This window comes from Lemur catta, chromosome 11 (genome assembly GCF_020740605.2).
Source record: "Lemur catta isolate mLemCat1 chromosome 11, mLemCat1.pri, whole genome shotgun sequence".
NCBI classification, from domain to species: domain Eukaryota; kingdom Metazoa; phylum Chordata; class Mammalia; order Primates; family Lemuridae; genus Lemur; species Lemur catta.
The window spans coordinates 9,511,118-9,530,364 of record NC_059138.1 but is presented as its reverse complement, the minus strand read 5'-3'; the positions used below and the strand labels follow the sequence as shown (position 1 = coordinate 9,530,364).

Sequence of the window (19,247 nt, the reverse complement as noted above, 5' to 3'; positions counted from 1 at the left end):
AATGAGAAATCCAGTACTTTGGTACAGTGGCCCTTTATAGCCACAGTTATTCCTCACCCACCCTTCTAAGACACATCATTGAGATTTGTGCATGTTCGTATGTGGTTTTTCAGACCTCTACGTAAATATCTTTTGTGGTGGTGACTTGGCTCTATCACTCACACAGGCCAGTGACCCGAGAGCCGGCTGCATTTGCTGTAAATATGACTCAGGTGCTGTGTGATTACAGCAGCTCCAAACCTGCAGTTGAGTGTAATCTTCTAGCTCTGAAATCACGTGTGTGGAAGGGCCAAAGGTTATGAGTAAACGAGCTGAAGAGAGACAGATGCCAAACTCAGTCGTGATTCAAACGCACTTCTTGCTTAGATTTAGAACATTCTCTATGCTTAATAATATTTGACCCATTTTTCCGACACGCCCACTGTGAATGATAATGGTGGAGTGCAAATTTCCCTAGCCACTTCCTTGGAAGAGCATGCACTCAGTCTGCAATTCCGAGGGAGAGTTACAAAACACCAGGCTAAGGGCACGAAGAAAACGCGGGGATTGAAGGTGAGTGAATGAGGGTGCCAGTTCCTTCTGGGTGGCCTGTGAACCCGGAGTTTGTGAAGCAGCTGGGCCGGTGTGTGCTGTAAACTTCTTCCGAGCTGGTCAGGGTGGGGGCGGCTGGTGCCTGCTGCTGGGTACGTGAGTCACGGCTGAGGGCAGAGCTCGCTATAGGGAGGGGCAGCGTCTGGCCCACAGAGATCTCCCGGAGCACCAGGGGGCAGGTAAACAACTTCCTGGCAGTTTACCTGAGCATTTCAGAGAGGCAGCTTTCTCTGAACAATGCAGTTGGAAACCAGTAGAGTGGGAGCAGTCGGTGTAGTGCACCGAGGAAGACGGAGGCTCCACCTCTGCTCACAGACCAGGGGCTCCTGAACCCCAGGGAGGAAACTCAGACGATTCGGGAAAGTGTGGCTGAGAGCAACAGCCCGCGGCATGCTGTGGTAGAATCATTTAAGCCCAGCAGGAGAGAGCTTAGACTATCACAGAAGCAGTCTCAGGGAGAAAACAGAAATGCGGAAGGGGAGGAAAGGATGAGCCCTTGGATGGGACACGACAACCAGTCAGTTCTACAGTATTTCCTCGCTGAGATCAGGTAGTGGTGGGAGTGAGAAAATCATCCACTGCTGGGGTTGAAAGAACCGTGAAGATGTTCGTGTCTGACGCCCTTCTTTGTCACAATGGAGCCTGCAGAAGGGACGTGACTTGCCTAATGTCACACATCCAGTTGATTAGGAAGCACAGATTTGAACAGCTGGGTGTTCACCACTAGGATTTAAGCAAGTGATCTGCTGAGTTTGTGCTCATCACCAAGAGGCTGAGCAAACAGAAAATGAGTGGACAGGCTATTTTTGAGAGAGCAGGAGGAGAGGGTGGTCAGACTTGTGGAATTGTTAATAAGCATGTTTTGGTGATAAAATTAAGTTTGGCCAGGCTGGAAACAAGAATCAAGGTGTGGTTTTCACAGCAATTCGTCATCCTTGCACAAGCAGGGCCTTAGAGAACTGAAGAGTCCGGTAGAGTGAGTGAGTGAGTGTGTGTGTGTGTGTGTATGTGTGTATAGCTGGCTATTTAGATTTGGGGGAAAAGAGTACAAAAGGATCTTTGGGAGAGAGAGAATTTATGCAGAAAGGGTAGGCTTCCTCCCTGAAATAAAATAATACTGGCATTAACAAATAAAAGGGGAAAAAAGACGAGGAGTTTTTCAGCTGAGAAATCAAGGGCAAGTGAACATACAAAATTTTTTTTTTTTTTTTTTTGAGACAGGGTCTCGCTTTGTTGCCCAGGCTAGAGTGAGTGCCGTGGCGTCAGCCTAGCTCACAGCAACCTCAAACTCCTGGGCTTAAGCGATCCTACTGCCTCAGCCTCCCGAGTAGCTGGGACTACAGGCATGTGCCACCATGCCCGGCTAATTTTGTCTATATATATATTTTAGTTGGCCAGATAATTTCTTTCTATTTTTAGTAGAGACGGGGTCTCAGCTCTTGCTCAGGCTGGTCTCGAACTCTTGAGCTCAAGCAATCCACACGCCTTGGCACTCCCAGAGTGTTAGGATTACAGGCGTGAGCCACCGCGCCCGGCCCAAAATATTTTTTAAAAGCATTTGGCAGTTGTCCTTTAAATATGGTCCTGGAAACATTTTTTTGTATACGGCGTACAAATACATACCTGATACCACCAATTCTGATAACTCATAGGAAGTAACCAAAAAGTCAAACCAAAATGAACACTGTGTTCTGTATGGGGCAATGAGGTGAATAAAGAGGTGGAATTGGGGTGCTTGGGACATTAAATGCCTGTTGTGGTTGGTAGCTCAGTAAAGAGGTATCTGGCCAGCAGAGGATCACATCCCTGGCAGGCTACAAGAGTATGGACTGGGGCATGGGTGTGGGAGTTGGGGAGGGCATTGGAATTAGGTGGAAGGGGTGACATAAAAAGCAATAGAGTGAAGGTGTCCCAGAAAGGCCCATGGAATCTCTGTAGGTGGAAATTCCATTCTCAGGTAATAAAACTATGGCAGGAGGAATGTACATAGGCAGCCTGCCAGGGCAGTGAGAGGAAGAAACACGTAAGATGCCACAGAACAAAGATGCAGATAAGATGCAGAAGCTTCAGCAATGCTGAGCAGAAACCAGCCCCTCCTCTGGACTTCCATATTTTGTACATCTTACTCCCAGATGCCCGGGCTCTGAAACTCGGCATGAGTTTGACCTTCTCTCCTTCCACCCCGCCCCATCAATTTGTGCTGGTTTCTCCCTAGCATCACTCACACTGAGTGATGGCGTCCCTCCTATTTCCCCAGCACTGTTTTAGTGCTGATGCCACATTCCTGGGTGCTGGAATGACTCCCCCCTGGTCTGTCTACTCCCAGTCTTTTCCCTCACAGTCTTTCTGGAAGTGTCCCATAATCCCAAATTTCACTTTATATTCTTTACCTGTCTCGTTACCTACCAGGTAATAAGGCTCATCACAACAGGACGCACCCAAGCTCCAAGAGTGCCCTCCTCCCTCCATCTCTCACACCTGCCCCACGTGTGCACGCCCGGCCCTGGCCACCTGCTCTCTCCACTCATTGCAGTTCCCTTCCCAGCCTTGGAACATTCCGTTTCCTCTTCCCTTTGACAACTTACTCTCTTCCGTACCACAATATTGTCCCTATTTCGTTTCAAATCCAACTAAACAGTACTGAGTGCTTAAATTACTTAAACACAGACCTAGAGCCTATGGAAGAAGGATTTGATTCTAAATCTAATTTAGTTTACACTCATTGTTTTATGACGCTCCCCCCCTCCACCCCGCAACCTTCTAACTTTCTGTATTATGTTCCTCTAAAACTATCAATAGACATTGTTTACTGAAGTTGGCATCTCCTAATATGGATTTAAATCCTGTCCAAAATTTATCCCTTTTACAACTTTGGGCAAATACTTAAACCTCTCTTAGTCTCAGATTTTTATCTGTCAAATGGATAATATCTTGCAGGGTGATTGTGAAATGAAATGACCTGGCAGGGAGCTAGATACACAATATATGCTAAATAAATGGTTATCATCATTAATATTTTGCCTGAGGACCAATTTCTGGGTTAAGTAAGTAAGCTATTTCAGCTCCTAGTGGTCTCGTAAAAAATATAAGCACACACAATTGGCTACCATTAATAGCCTTTTACCTGTTAAGGCTCCTTCAGGTTTTTAAATGATATATCGGCATTCACAAAGCAAGACTCCTCTACCTGCATTTGGGAAAGTGGAGGATGAAATAAACTCCAAAGACTTCCATCTTGACTTGGTTAAGGCATTTTTAGGTAATCATTTAAACCTCAGTTTCTTGCTGGGTAGATTTGGATAATTATATCTTTATTTGCACACTTACTTGTCCAACCTCTCCTCAGGACTCACGGCCCCATTTGGCCTTTGATCCTTTCCTGACCCAACCCCTCGTCCAGGCCCTTCAACCTCTATTCTCAGGCCATCCGTGGCCAATCTCAGTCCCACATTTTCTTCTGCCTTGTGCTCCTTCCCTGTGTTGTTGTTTCCATAGGCAACAGTGAGTCTGTCCTAAGGCCACTTTTCCTCATGCTACATGCTGTGCCTGGGCATCTTTATATGGACTACAACTAGTGCTTTCTATGCTGAATAGGCCCAAGAGCAACCTTTAGTCCTTGTCTCTCCCGCAGGCCCTAGTTCCCTATTCTGCTTCCCACACATATCCACCCTGATAACCACAGGAACTTCAACCTCAACACATGCAAAAAAAAAAAAAAAAACCCTCTCCTTTTTCCCAGATTTCCTTCATCTGCACTATTTTTTCTCAATTATATCATTTCTTAGTTAACCAAAATCTTTATTCTCTTCCCTTTCTTCTCATCTCCTTTCAACTAGCTCTCTGCCATGTTACATTGATCTTGACTCTTAAATATTCCTCAAGTCTGTTCCCTCTTCTCCCTTTACCCTGCCTGATTCTACACATCTCTCAGGCTAACTCACTAGCCTCAGACTGTGCCCCTGCATCTCCTAAGTCCTCCAACCTCATTCTTCGTTCATCTTGCTAAAGCACAAATTTGGGCTGGTTATGCCCCTGTGTTTGAACTGCCAGTGCCCCTGTTGGCCCAAAGAATACAGCCAAACACCCCAGCCCTGCAAGTGAGGCCTCCCCACTCTCCTGCATGGCCTCGTCTTCCACTACAGCCCCAACACGCAAGCCCGGCCACTCTGAACTTCTCCCTCATCACCTTTCTGATCTCAGTGTCTTACACTTGCCATGACTTCTGCTTGAAATACCCTTTCCTCCCTTCTCTGCTTATCCAAGTTCTACTTTTGCTTTTCAAGCTGCTCTACTGCCTCAGACCCCGAAGCTTTCTCAGCACGTCCAGGCACATGTGGCTGCTCCTCCTTTCGGGCTCCTGCAACACCTTGTTCTCCTTGCTGGCCCTGCACAGCATTGCCTCCTGTCTTATAAATGGTCCTGTGCTGTCAGACTCCCCAATGAGACTGGCAGTTCCCTGAAAGCTGGGGAGACTTTTTGTTTATCTTTGTGTTTACCCATTACTGTCAGTGCCCATAAATCCCCACTGAATGATGGAATGAATGTCTGCCCTTATTTCTCAGGGCTTTGTTATAAAACTCAAATGAAAGGGTATTTATGAAAGAACAGTATGAACTAAACTACAAATATAAGGATGCTAAATCTCCGGACTGTCCCTTTGGACTCAAATAACACCACTTCCGGGTGAACGAAGGAGATGCATCGCTGCCAGAGAATCAGATTTACTCTTAACTAATCAAGACCATTTAAGACTTAAAGTGGAATCAACAAAAGCCAAATTGTGTTCCACAGCCTGTTTCCATTCTGTGTTCCATTTATGCAAATGATGTTTTAATAGACATTTAAAAACAAACAAATTCTAATGGGCTATCTCATAAAGGTATCTAAGTAGCTTACAGGAACAGAAAACATAACGGGAACCAAGCAGACTTTAGAACATGAAAGGGAATTGTTTTCTTGGACAGTTGTGGAGTCTGTGTGAAGAGTTTTAAAGCCTGGCGGGGGGGGTGTGGGGGGAGATACTAAAATGCCAGCAATGGACCTGAACCTGGGACTGCTTGGAAGCCTGAACAGCAAGAAAGCTGGGTAGGACATAGAGGCCAACTCTTGGCCCATCTCTGAAGTGCGAAGCTAACATGGATGCAGATGTCCTTAGCAAAGTGCTACAACTAGGGTTTGCCAGAGTTAGCAAATAAAAATACAGGATATCCAAATAGTGCAGGGAACATACTTACACTAAAAAAAATTATTTGTTGTTTATCTGAAATTCAAATTTAACTGGACATCCTACAATTTATCTGGAAAACCAAGCCACACCCAAATAACTTTGAACCTGGTACTAGTTGACGGGATGGGGGCGCTGGGGCATTTTGGAGAGAGACTTGAGAAAGAATTCATGTGCCTTTCTTATTGTAAACAACCAGAAATAGTTTAGGGCCATGGTGAAACTGGTGGTAGATTGCCATCTAGTGGAAAAGTCTTTGTAGTGAAAGCTAAAATTGGAGGAGTAGAGTTTGCAAGGAAAGATTCTGCTCAGGTCAATTGCAGAGTCCGGAGGTTGTCCTGTTAGAGGGGGAGGATGTGAAGGCAGGGCAGGTAGGAGCAAGGCTTGGATGAGTTTGCCTCGTGGTCTAAGCAGAGAAGTGTCTGGACCGTGGATCTCCAGCATACAGAAACGTTGCTTCCTCTCTCCTCACAAAACCAAAGCAAAAGCTAGAGCTACCTTTAAGAAGTGCAAGACTCTTCCAAATGAGGATGGCTCAGAGGGATGTGGAACTATCAAAAACAAAGATATACAGATATAATCGCAGATCATTACAGCCTGTAACCTAGGAAGTCTTCCAAAAGATAACGATGTAGCTACACAGGCAAGCTCAGATCTTGAAAGGACTGAAAAGATACACAAGTTAAAAGGCGGCACACCCTGGAATTCCAAGGACAGTATCTCAAAGCCTGGGAGAAGCTCTGTGCTGCAAACATGCTGAAGGCCAATACTAACAGTAACAATGGCAATAATAAAACCAAACTTGCAACAGGAAGAACAGAAAAGACAAATGTACTCCTCCAGGCAGACATCATCATGTCAACGTCTAACACAGAGAAAGCAGAAGCACTCAATTCTCATTTCAGACTGTCCTTGTCGAAGAAAGGAAAATATTCTGGATATTAAAAGGTTGGACAAAAAAACGTAAGATAGACTTAAAACCCAAACAAGTTTTATAGCTGGTTTAAATAATTCTATATTTTTTTCTAGTACAAAACAGGAGAGGGTATCTAAGACTTAATAGAGGCAAATATCCTAACTTTCAAAGACATGTTTTGTAGAAACTAAAGGAGAATAAATTTAATGTAAAATTCGTATAGACTTCTATAAGAGGTTGTTGAAAGATGGTTTATGAACATTTAGATTTTAAAAAAACCATAAAAAACAACAAATGTTCCTTAAGAAAAAGCCATTCCAAACTAATCTCCATGGCTATGTAGTTAGTTGTAGAAGGATACTAAATTTTCAGAGTGCTATGCAGGGAATATGTTTTGATTTTATTGAGTCATACAGCAGGTTTTCCTCAGAATCCCTGTGGGAGACAGCAAAGAGGGGCACGGGATGTAACAGGTACAGAAGATTTGTAGCTAGTTTAACTCTCACTCAAGAAAGTGCCCATTAATGGAGTATTTTCAAGGAGGGATGCCAGAATCCTGTATTTACCCATATCCTGTATACTATTAATAATTTATCAATGATTTGATTATAAAATATACAAAATGTTGATTAAATTTGTAGATAGAACAAAATTGCAAAAACGGCTGTTACATAAGGACTTCAAACCATCTTAACAAGCTCAATAATGGGCTAAAATGAACAAAATGAAACTTAACAGGCCATATAAATCTTTGTGTATTTAGATTAGAAGTGTCAATTCTCCAAGTACAAAATGAGAGTGAACTGGCTTTAAAACATTATCTATTAAAATGACCTAGAGGTTATAGGTGACTGTAAGTTTTGGACCAAGGATATGAACTGACAGTACAAAAAAGCTAATGCTTTTTTTTTTTTTTTAAATAGAAACACCATTCATAGAATATCCTATCTAATGGAGATAACAGTTGTACCAAACAGTCGATCAGACCACATTCGAAGTGAGCTTCGGTTCTCACACCCCTCCTAAAAGGCACATGGCCAAACTCCAGGGTGGTGAGGAGCCTGGAGACCTGGCTGCACAAGGCCGGCAGGAGGAGCTCCCACCATCGCCTGTAGAAGAAAAGGCTTTGAAGAAAGACATGCAGTCCTCAGATTTTGCAATTTATTCTTTGTTAGCACTTGGAAAACAAAACTCAAATCAATTAAACTACATATTGATTTCCTCCTAGTAGAATGAAGAACTTTATAATAAAGCTGTTCAAAAATTCTACAGGCTCTTATATAAGGGAGTCAGCCCCAACACCCGGCCCTCCACTGGAAAAATGAGACTGAATGATGCTCTGTCAATGGTGGGGTAGAGGAGATTCCTGCATGTCAGGAGCTTGCGCTTGACAGCCTGGAAGCTTTCTTCTACCTCTAGGTTTGTAAGCTTCTAAGAAATTTTCACCATTTTTTCTTTGTTTAGGCTATCGTTCATTTTAATTCTCAATCAACTCATTTTATTTTTAGGTTTTCCAGATTAGAAATGTACTTACCTGTTACGACCATAGCAGCCCCTCCTTGGCTGTGGATGCACCTAACTTTCCCCTGGGTGAGATGAACCTTCTGCCTCCCACGACGTGCAGACTTGAGAGTGACCGGCAGCCTTTCACTGTCATCCTTGCAGCCGCTCCCCTCAAACCTCCATCCTCCCTAAACCTGTCTTGCTCACCTTCAGTTCCCGTGGTCCCTGGGAGTTTCCACTTGACCACATCATCCTGCTACCTTCTCACCTGCTCCCCAAATTCCTTCTTACCTTCCCTCCACCTCTTTCCCATACATCCTTTTAGCCCACTCGTACTCGACTAGCACATTCACTCGAATTCTTCTCTCACATTCTTTTCCTTTTTATAAACTTCCCTATCACGTGCAAGCCAAGTCAACCTCGTGTCTTGCACTCTCCTCTCCACGTGCACTCTCTGGTGGACTTTTGTATGCTCTCAGAGCATTTTCTCATTAGCTTGCACTGCTCTTCCTAACTGTTCAATCCCATCTCTCTAATCCCTAAGCATTCCTCTTATGTATTGGAAGAATATTGGTCTTCATAACTGTTTTCTGACTTTTTCCCTTTTCATATTCATCTCGTCCCATCAGCTTTCTCACCTCCCTAGGGTTAGGGTTAGGGTTAGGGTTAGGGTCCTCCTCACTTCTTCGTTTCCCTCCCGGCCTGTTCTTTCTTACCTTAGACCCTCAGGTCCCTTCCCCCCATCTCCAGATCTGTGCCTTATCTTTTTCTCTGCTAACTACACTTATTTTATGATAGATTTTCTTCTATGGCTATTTTCCTCTTCCATCTCCCAGTGGATGTGTTGCTACTTCTCAAACCGTCTCTACCCTCCATTCATCTTTCTGGTCCTTTTCAGATTCATCTCTCTGGCACCACCCCACTTTCCGTTTTTATAAAAATTGGTTGTTTACCCTCCTCTCACTCTCCCTTTAGCCCTTAATACACTAAGGCAGAATCTTAAACATGGAACCAATAAGGCCTAATTGATGTTTCCTCCTTCATTGCCTGTGTTGCCATTTACTTAGTTTGGTTCACCACCAGAGGATAGAAGGGAGCTATTCAAGCTCAATGTGGATGCAAAGTCAGTCTGTGCACTGCAAGCGGGGTGGAGGGGAGGTACACATGGGCAATCCCTCCCTCCCTCAGTGGCCATTCCTTCCTGAGCCCCCGGCCCAGGGTTCAGATGTCAAGGGGGCATGCTTGTCCTTTGTAAAACTGTCTCTCTCATTCCCTCCTCTCTCCACACCTCAACTCACCCCCAGAGCTCCCTAGATTAGCACCGAACCTCAAAGGGGAACTGTAAACAAATGGAGGAGGTAAAATTGCAGTCCATAGATGAGAGTTAAGTAAGAAATGGGTAGTGATCATTTTAGGTGATCTCTCAAGGTGCTCAGCAATGTTATCTTTTGGTGCCTATGCAAGCTGGGGTGGAGGAGAGAGAAGAGACACCTTCATCCTAGTCCAGTGAGTCTGGGGACACTGTGGCATTACTCCTGTGCAGGGGAGAACTGTCTACTTGCCATCTTCTTCTAGGTGCTTCCTGCCCCTCACTCCTCCTCCCTCCCCCCACTTCCACAAAAAACATAAGAGCTTTGGAAAAATAAGTCACAGTTCACAGTACTAGAGACTCAACCTCAGATAGCCTCAGGCTTCTCTAGTGATCCTATCCCGGGGGCCCAAATTTCAGAGAGAGGCCCAGACTCAGATTTGCTCTGGTTTAGTCCTGCATTTGGGAGAACAAGGTTTAAAGGAAGGATCAAAGGAAAAACCCACATGCCCAGTTCCTTCTTTGGTGTGAGAGATGGGCCCAGAGAAGATTCCAGACTACACGTGAGCATGCCCAGTGGAGACCTCCCCTGAGGATGGGATTACATCCAACAGCTGGTGAGCTACAGGGACGGAAATGGAGCTTTAATTTAAAAAATGAGAAAAACCCAAGGGCGCAGTAGTTTAATGCTTACAGTAGACACTCTGGCTCATTTGTCCTTCAAGGATAGGAAACAAATAAACAAAACCTGATACAACATTCAGAAGTAGCACAGGCCACCGCTTTCTTCAGGACGGCCATACAGAGGTATGGAGAAAAGGGTAGGACCGGGCCCTCCTCCTTCCCAAATCAAAGTAAGCAAGACAAGCCTGCATGGGGGAGACACACGGCTCCCACCCCAGGCAACAGAGGCATAGACTTCCTCCACGCTTCAGCCCCCATCCTCTGCGTGAGCCCAGCCCTGTCCCACCGAGCAGCCTCTGTTCACTCTTCGACCCCTGAATTAGGGGACTTGGCTGTTCTTGTCTTCCTCTCTGGCCTCCTCCAGTGCCCAGGGCTGCTCCAGGGAAGTGGCAGGCTGCTCTTTTGACACCTTGCTGAGTAAGGGCCCAGTTCCTGGTCTGGCGCCTTCAGGCAGCCGGGTGAGACCAGGTGACGGCTGTCTGCTCGTCATCTGAGCACAGGGAGCTGGAAATAGATCGGGGAAGTAGCCGTCTCCTCCTGGGGGATGTCCCAGGGTCTGTGGACAGAACGGACCAGGAAAGGGCAGTTCTGGCATACAGGGGTCATTCCAGGGGCTTGTGCCTGTAGGGTCAAAGGGTAAAGGAATTACTGGACAGGACTAAGCATAAACCATCACTCAATGTGTTTTGTAACAGAGACCACCCCACCCCCCACCTCTGCAGAAACACAGCTGAGGTCCCCAGTGCAAGTCTGGGTGAAATGCTGGCACCATCAGGCTCTCCCGTGTGGACCAGACACGCCCCTGGACTCAAGGTCCTGCAGTCTGGCAACATCAACACGAAGTGGATCGCAGGCCAGGCCAACCCTGTCTCACATAGGCAGCAAGGAGACCAGTACCACCTGGACATGTTTTTCCTCCCCTTCTGCTAGAATTTGGTCTTAATTAGATGGGTGCTTCTGGGACTTCAGAGGTCCGAGTGGCCCAGCAGAGTACTAATATAGCTGCCGTCCACCGTGCCAAGTGTTTCTCACTCATCTGCTTCTAATCCTCACCAGATCCCCCTAGCATATGGGACTCTTATTTTGCTAGCAAACTGAGGCTCAGGAGAGCTAGGCACCAGCTGGACCTCAAGCCTCGGTTTTCCTGGTGCCAAACCCCAAAGCTCTCTTGCCTATTCACACTTTGCCCTGCAGCCTCCCAGATATTCAAGGAAGAAGAGCTTAATAAAGAGAACCAGGGGCACAACCCATGCCCTGCCGCTGCCTGCCCTTCAGATTATGGGGCTCCCCATCCTTCTCCCCTTCCCCAAGCACAAAGGGGGCCTCCCTCCTCTTCCAGCCCCAACTCACCCATATTCCCAGCAGGTGGCTGCAGCAGCATCTGCCCTGAGGCAGGGCCGGGGCAATAGCCCTGGGATGTGCCCCCGCCAGGGCCACAGGGAAATGTGAAGAGGGTGTCTTCTGGCGGGGGGCAGCGTCAGCGGGCTGGGCACCGGGAAGGGGAAGGCGTGCAGGGGTGGAAACTGGGGCTGCGGGGACTGGAAGAGCTGGCTGTGAAGAGGCTGGGAGAATGGGAATGGGCCCAGCTGGTTGCTCTGTTGGGAATCCTGAGTTTCCAGCTCTTCCAAAAATGAGCAGAGGGGTGGTAGGTCGATGCTGTGGAGAACAGGAGCATTTGGTGAGGTGTGGGGGTGGCCTCCTCATTCCTACCATACAGCAGGGGAGTCCCTTCCTGCCGTCTTCATGGTGACCCCAGGCTTGCAGCTCCACTGCTGCGTCCTCCTCTTCCTCATCCCGCGCTCTGTTGCTTTGATATCCTAGATTGCTCCACCCCAAACCCACTTGTCCTTTTACTCCCATCTCATATACTGCTCCTTGCTCCTCTCAGTTACCCCTCCCCCTCCCAGGGTCTACCTCTCTTCTCTCCTTGTATACCCCTCCCAAGATAACTCGTGACCTCCCCCCACCTTAGGTTTCATACCTTGTTCCCCAGGACCCATCCCTGTGGCTGCTGTCACCACCAGGAACATCCATCAGCAAAGGCATCAGTTGGGAGGTATGGACAGGGCCAAGGGGAAAAGGAAGGTTGGCCCTTCGAACAGGTGGAGGGCTGAAGAGTGGTGGGGTCACCACCACCCTCTGGGCACCCTCACTCTGTTGGGTGGCAGCCAGAGTCTGGTCAGAGGTCAGCAGCATGGGGGGCTCTAGGAAAAGCAAGCAAAGGACTATAAGGGTAAGAAAGTGGGGAGGCAGGTTTGGGGTTGCTGAATGGTAGACACAAGCAACGCCCAGCCCCATGGGCTGCAAACACTGCAGAGCTCTGGCCCACTCCCTCCACTATCAAGCAAGGACCCTCTGTGTTCACTGTCTTCTTAGCTGCTGTCTCCCCACAGCTCACCCTCTGAAGGGAGGGGCTCACTTGGAAAGGTGTCCAGAGGAGGCTCCTGAGGGAAGGGCTCAGGCATTGGGTCCACAGGCACCGTGGGTGGGAGCTCAGCTGCAGAGCTGGAAGCAGAGGGAATAAAGACTGTAGCTCTGGTGGTCTCTGAATTCAGACTGGAGCCCAGTGCAGGGAAAGAGACACCAGATTCCCAGACTTTGCCTCCTACGAGGCACTGGCAACTTTTCAATCCCATCCCAGCCAAAAATTGCTCCAAGTGTTAGCCAACAACCCCAGGACTCATGCCCAGCCTCCCAACACTCTCTCCTCCTAGACCTCAGGATCCTAGCATGGCCCGTTTCTACCTACAGGGATGATACAGGAAGAGGAGAAATTCTTACCTGCACTGACTGCTGGCAGAGCCAGGGGCCGGGGCTGCAGGATTGTCCTTGTTTTCTTTCCCATTCAGTTTCTCCAGTTTTCTCCACTTGGCCCGGCGATTCTGGAACCACACCTACAGGGGAAAGGCACTTGAAGAATTTGAGAAGAGGGGTAGAGACTAAGGGGTGGAGAATACGGATGACTGTCACATGGTGAGCTACAGGACTTTAGGGGTCACTTCACCACTTTGCTTCAGATGCCTGTCAGGCTGGTTTTATAGAAAGGTCTCTGGGTGTCCTCCTCTACCAGTCTAAGGCCGTGGCTGTGCAGACAGGCAGGAGCACGGCTGCGTCTGAGACCTGACTTCAGCTCCTGCTCCGCCTGCCACTGAGCACTCTGCTCTGCAACTGGAGCATCCCAATCAGTAGGTCCTCCACCCCCACCACCATGCGGTGGGCCGGCTCCCTTTACCATGATGCGCTGGGGGGTGACCCCCACCGTCTGGGCGACCTCCCGGCGTTTATCGCTGTCAGGATAGTGGTCTTCTTGGAATATCTTCTCTAGCTCCTCCAGCTGGTCTAGAAAAAGAAGAAACTTGTGCAAGAAGGATGAACACCAGTGACAGGGCAGGAGAGGATGCCCACCAGGTGTCTCTAGCAGATGGGACACTGTCTTCAACCCAGCCCCTCCCCCAAAGCCTTTCACAGCTAAGTTCCCCATTGGGCTGGGTCTTCGTGCTCTTGGATGTAGTGGCAGAGACCTGTGTGACACATACTTTCCTTAACCTTCTACCCTGGTCCCAATCTCACTTTCTGGTGAGACAACCCACCCTTCCCCTCTGAGGGTCAGAGGTGGTGGCACTGCCATGGCCCAAGAGAGGATCCAGGACAAATGGACACATAAACTAACCATACCCCTCTGGTCTCCCGGGGCTACATTGTCTGTGCAGTCCCACCTTTCCCGGGATGGCACCAGATCTCTCGGGTTTCCTCTCACCGTTACGGACTTACCTGAGCGGTATAGCGTTCGAGTCTTTTTCCGAACTTGGCAGGTCACTTCTGGGGGCTGCTTCTTCTGGTCTGCGTTTTGGCTGCTCTGGGCCAATGTGCTGAGAAGGTTGGCCAGGTGGCAGGGCCCCCGGCCCGACCCACAAGGCACTGGGTTGTGTTTGGTGTGGACTGAGTTGGTGACACCTGGAGATGACGTTGAGGCCAGAACTACAGCACTCGGCTTCTTCTGCTTACCAGGGCCTGGCGAATGCAGCCTTTTCCCCGTCTTCACCTCTCCCACTGGGAGGGAACAATCTTCCCCCTGGGGCTGGGGTCCAGGTGGGGCTAGAGTTCTGTCTTTGTGGAGCACCCTGGAGCCAGGTTGCTGGCATGCTCTCCCAGCAGCAGCCCCAGTTAGACCTGCAGAGACCTCTGACAGCGTCTTCTCTCCTGAGATGGTGCAGGAGAGTGGCGGCTCCTCACGTGGGGCATCGTGAGCCTGAGGGGCCGAACCCTGCAGCGGCTCCTCCTCCTGCAGCCCGGCAGCCAGGGCGCTGCCTCCGCCTTCCTGGCCTGTGGGGAGGCAGCACCCACTGACCTTAGCACCAGGGAGAAGGCAGAGCCCGGACTAACAGGAAGTGCTGATTCCTGTTCTGCAGCTGATTTGTCATTTGATCTTAAGCTTTAATTTGCCAACCTATCAAATGAGGTGATAATTCCAGACATACCTTGACTACCCAACTGAAAAATGTGAACAAATGTATGCAGCCCTAAGGGGGTTTTAGCTCACAGTAGCTCCTAATTTGAGGGTGCTCACTTTCTGTGAGTTCCCTATCTTCTTCCCAGATACAAGGGGTATGAGTTTGAAGGAGAGACATCTGTTTGGGTATTTCTAAGGAACAAATGTTGGGGTTAGGGATGGCTTAGGAAGACAGGGAAACAGATTGACTGAGGTTCTCCTTCTTCTAAGACTGGATCCTGTTTTTGCTACAGAATAGGGATTTTTGGCTTGGAGAAGAGACAAGGCAGGATCAGATAGTCTGCAGAAGCCCAGGCAAGGACATCAAAGGAGACAGCAGGAGCAACCATCCTCACCTTCCACAAAGCTCACTCTGCCCCCACCATCCTGCTTCTGCCCCATCGCTGCCCTGCTCCCCCCATGCTGCACCCATTTTCTCCCCCTCTCTGCAAAGCAGCACCTCACTCCCAGGCCAACTCTCTTTTTCAAGTAAAGAAAGAGTGACCCAGCTGGAACTAAAACCCCCCATCAGTCATCCTGAATGCTTGTTTTCCTTTCTTTGAGGAAAGACTGGCTCACCATGTTCCAGGCACGGTGCTAAGCACCTTGCAAAGGTTAGTACAGTACGCACTTAATCCCTGTGAAGAAGGCACTATTCTTCTAACAGATGAAGAAAGGATTAGAAAGTTCCATGATTTGTCCGAGATCACCCAGCACAGTGAGCATATTCTGTGCCCTTAATCACTACAGAGAGTCCTTCCTGGGGCCACCAAACGTTCCCTCCACTTTCAACACCCAACTCACTCAACCACTTTATCATTTCCAACTAAACTGGAATATCTGTAAACGAATGCTAACTAGCAACTAAGTTATTGCTATTTTAACGAAAATTGCACGAGAGATAACGTCTTAAGGAACTACTTCCTACCCACGTGTAAAGAAAGATGGAAGGTTGTGGGCTAAGGAGCTATACCAAGTTGTTTCTTAGGGTGCAGTCAGGCCCGCCTTGCATGAGGGGGTCTGAGGCTGGTGGAGAGGGCGAGCAGGCCTGCCTGCCTCCATGGGGTGCGGGGCAAGGCCAGATGGTGGGGAAGGAGTTTTACAGCATTTTAGGAGAGCTTGTCCTGTAGCAAGGAACCTGATACATAGGACCTGGTACCTGCCCAGTCACCTACAGCGATAGGCCCCAGTGAGAAGGGGAGGACCGTCAGAACCTACAGCAGCAGGGCTCCTGGGCCATCGGAACCCCAAAGTGCAGGGCGCGGCGAGGGCGGCCTCCTCCCTCCCTTCCACCCACCCATCCCTGCCTTGGGCCAACCGAGGCCGCCCTGCAGAAAAGCCCCCCAAGCCCGACCCCTCGCGCGCCAGAGGCTAAGGGTCGGGCGGGAGGACGCTCACCCCCCGGTTCCTCGAAGGGATCCTCCGCGGGTTCCATGGCCCGAACTGCGGCCGCGGGGGCTGCACGGCGGCCTAATGAAGCCTCGCTGGCCGGCAGGTGTGCAGCCCGCAGGGGCCGGGGGAGCCGCAGCCCGAGCCTGCGCCCCCTCACCCCCACCCCCGGGGCGAGGCGGGCCCGGGACGTAGGGGCGTGGGGCAGCTGCAAGGACTGAGAGCGCTCACCTGGGCGGCCAGGTGTGGGTCTCCTTCAGGAGGCCCCTCCCTCGGCGGAAGCCCGGGGAGAAAGGCTGCAGGGGGCCCTCGGAGGGCTGGGTCCCGCAGGGCTGCATCCTCAGGCGGATTTGGTGGTCTTGGGTTGTGGTTTGGGGCTTGGAACACAGGGGCCCTCCTGAGCCCTTCCGAGTGAACGGAGGTAGGCCACTTCTGGAGGGAGCCCTAAACACGGGGTTGTCCATTTCCTATCTGCCTTCCCCGACCCCGTAGTCTCCGTACGCCAAAGTCCCCGTACTGATTTGCGGGTCCTTAGTGCACAGAGCAGCACTCAGAGGCTGAAGAACAAGCCGGAAGAACCCACGACACAGGGGAAGCTGGCCGAGGCGCAGACTGTGGGTTGGACGCAACTGCACGAGGAGGCTCGCAGGTAAGGCAGGAGGTGCTCGCCAGCCGGGGCTGGGTCATTGCTTTCCACCCAACTGGTGTCTCAGTGCAATTCTCTGAGAATGGAAGGGACTCTCTCAGTGGTGATCTTTATGATTCCTAGTTCCTGGAATGTTTCTTGCCTTCTTTATAAAAACAAAATCAGAATTTAAAAATTCTTCTTGCCCCTTCCTTACTTCCACCACTGCGGGGGGAGGAGGGCGAGAGTGGAAGGGCTGGCCAGATTGAAACAGGTGCTTGGAGCTGGCGTGGGGGGGGGGGGGGTTGCTCCAGAACAGAATCCAGGTGTTTTGTTTTTAGGACTTAAAAGACTGTGGACACCGCGTGCTTTCGTGCTAGAATCAGCTGCTGGTACATTTTGAGGGGCTTTTACACATGTGGACTTTGTGAGAGCTTTAGTTATTTTCTGAAACATAAAAACGTGAGCTAATTAACTTCACAGCAATATGATCAAAGCTTCAGGCATCTGACGTTTCATTCTGACTCCTTCCATAAGATGGATATCCTCTGGTTTACGAAGGGTTTAGAACTAGGGCCCAGTTTCTCTGCTAGAAATGAAGCATTTGGCCAGGCACAGTGGTGGCTCACGTCTGTAACACTTTGGGAGGCCGAGGTGGGAAGATCAGTCGAGGCCAGCAGTTTGAGACCCTCGACTCTACAATAAATAAAAATTTAAAAATTAGCCAGGGTTGGTGTCAGGCATCTGTAGACCCAGCTACTCAGGAGTCTGAGGCAGGAGAATGGCATGAGCCCAGGAGCTCGGGACTGGGGTGAGCTATGATGACACCACTGCACTGCAGCCTGGGCAACAGAGTGAGACTTTCTCTCTCTAAAAAAAAAAAAAAAGGAAAGAGATGAAGCATTCTAGGCCATGTGAGCAAGGGAAGGTGGGCAGTGAAGTTGCCTTTCATGTGAAGAATGAAGACCATTTGGTAAATGGAAATTGTTCACTTGGTTAAACATTTACAGGGCACCTACTGTATGCCAAGCACTGTGAGTAAATCATTTCCTTACCCATAGAAGCTAACTGGTGGAGGACAGATTAGAATGATAACACAATCAAATGGATCATGTCAATACAGTGTGGTCAGTGGAGAGTTAGAACTATGCGCAGGCTAATATGGAGCATGGAAGAGCAGGCACCTGTCCTGGACTAGGACGGAGGCTTCTTGGAGAGGGTAACATGTGAGCTGTGAGCTGCAAAGTTTACCATGTCACAGTTGTGCTTAAAACTCTATGGTGGCCCCTGACTGCTGGGATAAAGACCAAGCCCCTTAACTTGGGATAAGAGGCTAACATGGTCTGGCCCTTTCCTCCAAATTTTCAGCTCCCCTTGGTCCTATATCCAGGCATTTCGGTGGTTTGTTTGTTTGTCTTTCTTTTGACCTAATGTTTCTCAAAGAATGTTCTTAGAAACACCCCTGGATCTGAATTTCTGAGGGAATTTGTTTAAAATGTGGTTCCCAGGCCTCACCCCAAGAAATCTTAATGGGCAGTTCCAGGGAGAGACTCAGACATATCCATTTTAACAAGCCCCTCAGGTGATTTTTATACATGTCAGAGTTTGAGACACTCTTAGATTTTTCAAAAGAAATTCAATGAAAACCATCCTGGGGGTGTGAGTGGGGGCAATAGATGGTGGGAGCCTGTGGGGGGAAAGAAAATAAGCTTTTGTCCTTCACTGAGGTGTCTGCTGCAATGAGAAACTGGGCACAATTAATTTCTTAATAGATTATCCTATTGCAGTAATTAAAAATCATCCTCTGTCATCATTTATGCTGTACTTCCTATCACTGGCCCTCTGCCAGGGGGTAGTCAGAAAGCAAAGATCCAATCTTCCATAACCTGGATAGCACCCTTACACAAAACTTCAAAAGATACAGGGTCTGACTGTACAAAAGGATTTGCATAATGTCTTAGGAAATTGAAAATTTTGGCATTTTTTCAAACTTGATCAGTGATTTTTTTTTTTTTACAAATGATAAACTTGGATGTTTTGTTTATATGATCAAATTTTATTTAATGTCTGCAAGTGAGCTTTATCTAAGATGCGGATGGGCATGGGAACGTGTCTTGATGTGTCTTGTTGGGAAGGTGTTGTGTTTACCATACATGCTATTAAGTCATATCTTCCATGGATCAACTTCAGAATGAATATTTGTCATGGAAGTTACAATCCTGGCTTGAGAAGAGAGACTACTGAGTGACATGGAGGACAACAAGGTATCGTTTTAGGAGAACTTGGGGATCTCTCTTGCTAAGTCCTGTTTGGTTACATTTCATCTTCATGATCTTCTGACTAGTTCATAGACTCAAATTTGTTTAGAGGGAAGGGAAATATTTTTCTTTCTTATATTTTGGTTTCTTAGTTTTCAGAGCCAAACTGTAAACCACCACCACTGCCCACTGAGCAAGAGCAATTTATTCCAACATCTCGTTCTTCTCACGAATATGGGAATAACAGAACGAAAAGAAA

The 19,247-nt window shown here is 48.5% G+C and overlaps 1 protein-coding gene and 1 long non-coding RNA gene across 2 annotated transcripts; one reads left to right on the top strand and one right to left on the bottom strand.

Annotated features, from left to right (window-relative positions):
- The first annotated feature begins 310 nt into the window (after positions 1-310).
- Positions 311-9,233, top strand: LOC123647212. Its single transcript, XR_006738165.1, has 3 exons — positions 311-552; positions 8,004-8,150; positions 8,240-9,233. It is a non-coding gene; the product is annotated as an uncharacterized LOC123647212 (long non-coding RNA).
- Positions 9,234-10,211: 978 nt separating this feature from the next.
- On the bottom strand, positions 10,212-16,151 carry NOBOX (NOBOX oogenesis homeobox). Its single transcript, XM_045564123.1, is given in 9 exon segments — positions 10,212-10,848; positions 11,578-11,698; positions 11,700-11,883; positions 12,209-12,431; positions 12,647-12,732; positions 13,009-13,121; positions 13,460-13,566; positions 13,999-14,550; positions 16,115-16,151. Coding segments are annotated over 9 exon segments (1,725 nt in total). The 3' UTR covers positions 10,212-10,546.
- Between the last annotated feature and the right edge of the window lie 3,096 nt (positions 16,152-19,247).